Source organism: Solanum stenotomum, unplaced genomic scaffold (genome assembly GCF_019186545.1).
Source record: "Solanum stenotomum isolate F172 unplaced genomic scaffold, ASM1918654v1 scaffold23267, whole genome shotgun sequence".
In the NCBI taxonomy this organism is placed as follows: Eukaryota; Viridiplantae; Streptophyta; class Magnoliopsida; order Solanales; family Solanaceae; genus Solanum; species Solanum stenotomum.
In genome coordinates, this window is record NW_026027418.1 from 37,507 (window position 1) to 46,017 (window position 8,511).

Here is an 8,511-nt window from a genome sequence, read left to right on the forward strand (position 1 = left end):
GTCTACTCAGTCGTCTGTCAGGACCTGCATACATGAATGCAGAAACCCCAAGGCCACGGGGCGTCAGTACAAAATAATGTACAGAGTATGAAATGCATTAGACTATGATGAGGTATCCTGATATACTAAAATAATCCAATAAATAAATCAAGACTAAGATAAGTGTACTGACCTACTCCTACATCTAAACATATCAAAAATAATAAAACAACAACCTAACCAAGCCCCCATAAGCTCGGCAGGTACAAACAGCACACAAGACTACCTACTCAGGCCCCCATAAGCCCAGAAGGTGCCAATCTGCCTATATACCCCTATCAGTAGTCCCCTAGCCCCGTAAGCAGTCACATAGCCCTCTTAGGCACTAATATAGCCCCTTAGGTAGCACATAGCTCCCTTAGGCATCAATGTAGCTTATAGACAACTCATAGCCCTCTTAGGCAACAACATGGCCCTGTAGGAAGCACATAGCCTTCTTAGGTGTCAATATAGCCTTGTAGGCAACTCATAGCCCTGTTAGGCATCCATATAGCCCTGTAGGCAGAACATAGCCCTTCTAGGCATAGATCACATTCCTGCAGCTAACCACAATAGCCCCAACGACAATAATAACAATCCAACCGCTAAAGGCGAACAATTTAGTTATAAGTAACCTATACAAATAGCCTCTAAGTCGTGTCCAACAAAGGGACACTACTAACTGAATAAGAGTCCCGACAATGGAGGATTATATCAACTCGAGCAGCCAACAATCAACAATCAAAAATCACAGCTACAAGTATATCAAGGATAACAACCCAAATGCATTGCTTCTAAGCTTTAAGGAACATGCCATAAGTAGGGAATAGCCTTAACATACCTTTTTCGCTAGATTCACGTGACCTAATGACTTTTACTCAATACTCCCTCGATACTACAACAAGGTAGGACTATAATCAACACTCGGAAATAAAAGATACCATGACAATACGATAAAATATATGTATTTCCGTCGCAAATTGCTATTTGCTGCTTATAAAAGCTAGAGTCGATGAAACAAGGGTCTTACCTCGATCTTAAGGTCGTAATACGCTTCAAAACCTTCAAATATATCCAAACCCTTGCTGTCCCAACACTAAAATGTGATATGCTACGCAATCGATAAAACAAATTATACCACGATGATGAGCCCAACGCGTAGAACAACTTTCGTCAAGGACTTAAGTCGAGAAAATCTATATTTCATTTGATCCTAGAAATGGGTTTCTCTAATTTATCTGATTTTCAGCTTTAAAATGATGAAAAAAAGTCGAAGGAGAAGATATATGTAACATTCCACCGACTTAGGGCCCCACCTCACGTGCCTGCTTGCGCAGTCCCACGAAAATGCTAATATCTCTCTATTCTGAAGTCGTATGAACGAATGGTTTGATGCGTTGGAAACTAGACTTGTAGACCTTCGATTTCATAGTTTGCGGGGACCACAACTCTTAAGAGATTGGGAGAAAACGTCCAAGACATTTGACTCAAATTTCAGACAAATCTTTTAAAAGGAATTTACGATAAGTTTCGCCAATTTTATTTTATCACTTACCTAACTTCAAAACTTGAGATACCACACTTGAACACTTAAAATATCACATAACACATCATTTTTAATTTATTACTCACCCTCCTTGTCTTTCCACGAAGATACGAGTTAATTTAGACGTTTTTAAAGGTCGGGGTGTTACATCCTAATGGTAGGAAGAGATGGATATATGTTTTTATAAATGTAAAGTTCATCTGAAAACATATACACTTGGATATCTACTTTTGGTAATCAATTTGTTCAGTTGTGTGTGTTTTTTTTTATCAACATATTCAATAGTATAAATGTATGCTAGAGTCTTTTTCATATCAAAATATACACAAGTATTACTATATTCATTTATCGTCAGTTATTGCTTAAAGAAATTTGGATACTTACATTCTTAAAAGTGATAAACATACAATAAATGTTGGTAGTAATTACATTATTCTATGTTTTTAAAGTAAGTAATATGTAAGCGTATATAGAGAACATTATTCCTTTTGTATTTTTATAGGTTGTGTGTTATATTAATCAAATTTTTCACTAATATAACTGTTTTATATATGTATTCACCAACATATTATCAAGTATAACTATATTCACGTATTATCAGTAGTTTGGATGTGTCAATACATATTAATAGTATCAAATTGAGTATTGATATAATATTCAAGTTAATTTATAATTTAAGCAAGCAAACAAAGAAACAAATATTTCAAAAGGCAAATAAGAAAAAATTTATTCATTTATTCGACATAATGATAATTAAGTAAAAGAACACTTCAATAGTGGGATGTATCAGGTCCTATGCATTCCGTGTTGCAGTTCGACATGAACTGCCTATTATGACCACGTTATCCACATGTACTACAAGAATTCGTACCCTTCCTTTTACTCAACTCACTAAATGACTTCTCCCGTTGCTTCTTTGGCCTTCCCGAATGTCGCTTGTATTTTGGTGGCAACACAACTTCAGTAGCAATGTGTTCAGGTATATTCCATTCACTTTTGTCAGGGAGAGGATACACATGCACTTCATATGTTTTCAGTATTGTTTCTGGCTTGTAAAAGTCTGAACAATATTCATTTGGAAGATTTTTTTTCCAACACCCTCCACGCATGTGCGCACGATATTCCGTCAACTTGAAACCTGTTGCAACTGCAAGTCTTCTTTTCCAAGCATACGATATAAATCTTCCCTTCATCACTTACTGAATAAATGTAATCAATTGACGGGACAACCTAGAATCAATACGTAATTTCATTTGTACATTCTATATGAAAGTATACATACATTAAATACTTAAATAAATGAATACATAATCAACTGAATACCAGAAATATTATTTTTCTCACAAAAAATTAACCTTTCATTAATATACATACCGCCATAAAACAAAATACGAAGCATATTCCTTCAACACTAGTATCCTGTCAGTGCTATATTCTACATAGCAATTCTCTTCGCTCCATTTTTCGGAATGCCGAATCAAAACTGTGATGGTAGGCATTGAATTGTATTTTTCTTCGGCGTCAATTGAAGAAGAAAGAGCAAACATAATTTTTATTTTTAAACGGATAAGAATCCTAAAAGGTAGTGGTCAGTTACATATTTAAAGTGCCAAATTTGGGGGTTTAAGGGCTGGAAAAAAGCCTTGTCAGTTACATTAACTAATTTACCTTATTTAGTGGGAAATTAATTAGAATGTATTTTTGTAATAAAAGAAAAAACGACATATATATGGATATAGCCATTTTGTAACACAAAGTGTAGCTATTTTTTTTAAAAAAATATGATACTTATAGCTATTTCAATCTAATAACCTAAAATATAGCTATTTCTGTAAGTTACACAAAGAAAAATGAGGGTTTGCCGCGGGTGGGTGGATGGGTGGGCTTTTTTTAAAAATTCTTTTTTAATTTTTTTTGTTAGTTAAATAGATTAAAATAATATAGAAGTTATAATTTCATTTTTTAAATAATTTTTTTGACTCCAACGCCACATGTCATCATTTAATTCATCAACTTTCCATGTCATTGCCACGTCACAACGATTGTAGTACACACATCTCATATTTTTGGTTAATTGTAAAAAAAAATGTCAAATAGGTATCAATTTTAAGGGGCATAGGTGTTCAATAGGTACAAGCCTTAGTTGAGGTGTTTAAACGAATTATGCGGATAACTTTAAGGGGCCGCATATGACTTAAGCCTTATTATTAATTAAAATATATTTTAAAAAAAAGATTATATATATTTTTGCTCACCAAATTTTTTTATAAGTTAATTGAGAGAAGTATTGAACAGATTTTGTATTTGACGCAAATTAACAAGTGGTTTCACACTCTTGTAGGAGCATGTGACTCTTGATTAAAAGCCGAAAGAAGTATTGAAAACACTCTTATACTTGACAAGAATTTAGAAATGTATTTCACTCATGATGCAAGACTGGGGCATATTTAAGTTCAAGTAGTCAAGTAAAGAGATGTTTTTAGGCTGTCAATAATTTGGAAATAAAATTAATAATTCACGTCTAGTTTAAGAGTGTTTTCAATACGCCTCTCAAGTTAATTCGTATTACTTTGGGCATTGGAAAATCTGCTAAAGTGACAAAGAGTAGGTGTGGCCATATGAATAAAGATGAATATATTAAACCATGGTAAATTCTTTGTTTTCTACCTCACTAAACACCAAAAAATGTTTCACCAACAACAGACACATTCTTCGCGTGAGCGGAGTTAAAATTTTGAATGTTTTAATTTCCGCCTCCTTCAAAGTATAGATAAATGCTCTTAATTTTATGTTAATTTAACTAACGATTAGGATATTTTTGAATTACGTTTCAACGATAAAAATAGTTTTGAACAAAAAATAAAACGGAGGATAAAGTACATTATGCCTTACTTCTCAATCTTTACCTTCAAAATCACCATTTTAAAAAAAAAAAGTATAGTAAGGTCATCGATTGAGTGACATTATTCACTCTCTACATGAAAAATATAATAGACCTTTCTAATATATGGACAAGAAAAATAAAATACTTGATTTTTATTTTTATTTATTTAAACTAACTACCACCAAGTAAAAATTCATAAGCATAAGTCTTGAGATTCACAGTTGATGAACCATTTTCCTTCATAGCTTTCTTAGATAAATCGCTCCATTTCTTGGCATTCTTTTTCAATTTTTCCCCTTCTTTGCCGCTTCCCATCACGATTTCTATACACCTCTCAAACTCATCTCTTTCAGCAATACCTCTGTCACTGGTATTTACCCTAACGCCATTCTTCCAGACATCTTGAATGAGCTTCGCGTTACAAAGTTGATCGTTCCAAATTGGACATGCAACGATGGGCACCCCAGAAGCTATGCTCTCTAAAGTGGAATTCCACCCACAATGAGTCAGAAAGCAACCAACAGAAGGGTGTTTCAAAACTTCCACTTGTGAGCACCAACTCACTAACTTTCCCTGCTTTTCCAATTCATCTTTGCAAGTCATGAACTTTTCCTCATTTGGTCCTTCTCTAGTCACCCACAAAAATGGTCTTCCACATTTCAACAACCCTTGACCAATCTCCTCCATCAATTGACTTGATGTCTCAGTGTAACTACCAAATGCTACGTAAATAACTGATCCTTTTGTCATTAAATCCAACCAATTCATATAATTTTTTGAACTAATCTCAATCATATCAGCTCGAAAAGAATTATCATCAAGAAAAAATGATGGAATTGAAGGCCCAATTCCAATCATAGTCACATTCTTCAAAATCCTCAAAGCATCAAATTCCAAATCATCAAAAGTATTCACCAAAATTTTTGGATTTTCTTCACTATTCAATATATCAATTTGCCTTTTAATAGACTCAGCTGCCCAATTGTTACACTCCACATTATCAAACACAAAAGAAGGAAAATCAATTGGACTAAGTGGAGGCAATCCTGGTAACTCTATTATTTTATCCTTAGAATCACAATTCTTAAAATAATCAGAATAATCAGTATATCTATAATAATAAATATCAAAAATTGTGGCCGGTTGGATCCAAAATAATGTAGATGAAATATTTAATTCTTTTGATACTAAACCAACCCATTCCATAAGCACAGTGTAGATAATATGTGTAAAAGAAGTACAATTTTTTGCATTTGATTTAATTAAACTGAAAATAAATTCTGACCCATGAGACTTTATAGAAGAATAAAATGAATGAAACTCATTAAATGAGCCCTTGAAATTGCCATCATAGCCATCAGAGAAAGGAGCAAAGCTTAATCCTTCAATATTTGGAAGTATTTTTATTTTATTGAAAGCTGATAGACTTGTAGATAAAGTAACTTTAATGCCTAAACTAATTAATCGTTTGGATAGTTGAAGAGATGGATTAATATGACCTTGACCTGGAAATATTACAATAAGAACATGAGATTTTTCATTCTTCGGATTTTCCATTTTTTGGTAGGGAAAAGAGAGAATTTTTCTATTGATGCTAATGAAGTGTTTTGCATTTGGTATGTGTGCGGTTTTGGAGTTTATATAAAAGATAAAAATATTTGGACATAGTAATTGATGACATTTGTGATGACAACATACATATTGTACTAATTCAATTTATATATTGTTTTTTCATAAAAAAAAGGTAGCCCCTCAATTTGTAAAAGATAAGACTTCAGGTAATATGGATTGGAATCGGAAGAATTTTAATATTTTTTTATTACTCCTTAGGAGTTTTCACTTTTTTTGTTTTTTAGTGACTCAAACTTCACAATATTAGAATTGAAGGTAAAGGATATTTACTATCCGAGCCATTAATCCTGTTTCGAGAGAATTCTAAGCCTTTACTTTTTGTCACTAATTAATTAATCATTGTGTATTTTATTTATTTTTTTTGATAAAAAATTACTTGAATCTGGCATTATACCTAACACATTTCTACGGACTTTATCACGTGTCCATCATTCTCAAAGTACTAACAATTCAAATACAAACAAAAACTAAAACTTAACTAATGTCATTAACCTAAATACGATGCTTAATTACTCTTTAATTTACATAATTGTTTAAATAATTATACGTACGTAATACGTGTAACATATATAGGCTAAGGTGTTACAAGAAAAGAACGATATGTATTTATTTATTTTTATTTTTTTATAATGATTCGGACTTGGCATGAATGGGGATTTTTGAACTATTGTGCATCAAACTGTCTTTAATGACCGAGTAAAATCTCATTAACATAAGCTTTGAGATTTACATTTGATGAACCATTTTCCTTCATAGCTTCCTTGGCCAAATCCTTTCATTTCTTGGCATTCTTCTTAAGCTCCTCCCTTTTCTCTCCATGTTCCATCGCGATATCTATACACCTCTTGAACTCATCTCTTTCGACGACACCTTCTTCACTGGCTCTTCCAAACATCTTGAACGAGCTTAGCGTTGCAACCTTGATCGGTCCACAACGGTCACATCACGATCGGCATGCCAAAAGATAGGCTCTCTAAAGTTGAATTCCATCCACAGTGAGTCAAAAAACAACCTAAAGACGGGTGTTGTAACACTTTCACTTGCGAGCACCAACGCACGATTTTCCCTTGTTTTTCTAGTTCCTCTTTACAAGTCAATTTTTCCTCTGGATATCCCCCTTCTTTTTCTTCCCTAATCACCCAAAAAAATGGTCTTCCACATTTTATCAATCCTTGACTTTATCTCCTCCATCAATTGACTTGATATCTCAGAGTAACTACCAAATGCTATGTAAATAACAGATTCTTTAGTCATTGTATCCAACCAATCCATGTAAATTTCCGAACTCCATCTTAAATCAGCTCCGAATGACTCATCTAAAGGATCATTTCCATCAAGAAAAGCTGAAGGAATTGAAGGACCAATTCCAACCATAGTTAAATTCCTCAATGCCCTCAAAGTATCAAATTCCAAATCATCAAAAGTGTTCACAAGTACTCTTGGATTTTCTTCACTATTCAATAACTCAATTTGGTTTATGATAGACTTAACTCCCCAACCATACTTAGAATTCACATCGGTGAACACAAACGAGGGAAAATCACGAGGACTTAGTCGAGGTAATCCTGGAAGATCTACAACTTGATCTTCAGAACAATTCTTAAAACAATCGGCATAGTCAGTGAAGCAATAATAATAAATGTCCAAGACCGTGGCGGGTTGAATCCAAAAAAATGTAGATGGGACATTAATGCCCTTTGCCACTATACCAACCCATGCCATAAGGGTTGTGTAAATGACATGTTTGAAAGGGCGGCCCTCAACCGCCCTAGATTCTATGATTTGAGTTACGAATTCAGAACCATGACTCACTAGGGAAGAATAAAATGACTCGATCTCATCTAGTGATCCTTTAAATTTTTCATCATAGCCATCAAAAAAAGGAGTAAAGCTTAATCCTTCGATATTTGGAAGCTTGGAAATACGATTAAAAGCTGTTAGGCTAGTGGAAAAAGTGACTTTTATTCCTAAATTAACTAATTTTTTGGCAAATTGAAGAGATGGATTAATATGACCTTGACCTGGAAATGTTACAAGAAGAACATGACAATCATTCTTCAAGTTTTCCATAATTCTTTTGTGTAAGATAAATTTTATTAATTAATCTATGGTAGAACGTAAGGTTTTAACTAATGAGAGCTTATATAAGAGAAAATTATTGAACTGTGACCATTGATGACGTTTATGGTGACAAAATGCATTATATAATAAAATTAATTCATCGATTATTTCAAAGAAATGTAGCCAATAATTCATATAGGATAAAAATTCTTGTAGAATTAAACAACAAGAAGTTACCAAGAAATATGTTAAAAACATTTTATATCCTTTTAGACAATGATAGCCATGAGAAAGTTGTATAGATTATGCTCAATGTTTCGAATTAAAAATTAAAAAAAAAAATAGCAAAAGAGGGAGAGGGGAAGTACCC

The 8,511-nt window shown here is 33.2% G+C and overlaps 1 protein-coding gene and 1 pseudogene across 1 annotated transcript; both read right to left on the reverse strand.

The window, feature by feature from the left end:
- Nucleotides 1–4,416: 4,416 nt before the first annotated feature.
- Nucleotides 4,417–6,053, reverse strand: LOC125851200 (UDP-glycosyltransferase 75C1-like). The gene has a single exon (XM_049530978.1). The coding sequence runs from the start codon at nt 6,003–6,005 to the stop codon at nt 4,620–4,622; it is 1,386 nt and encodes a 461-aa protein (XP_049386935.1). The 5' UTR covers nt 6,006–6,053; the 3' UTR covers nt 4,417–4,619.
- A 554-nt stretch (nt 6,054–6,607) lies between these two features.
- LOC125851202 (UDP-glycosyltransferase 75C1-like) lies at nt 6,608–8,163 on the reverse strand (annotated as a pseudogene).
- Between the last annotated feature and the right edge of the window lie 348 nt (nt 8,164–8,511).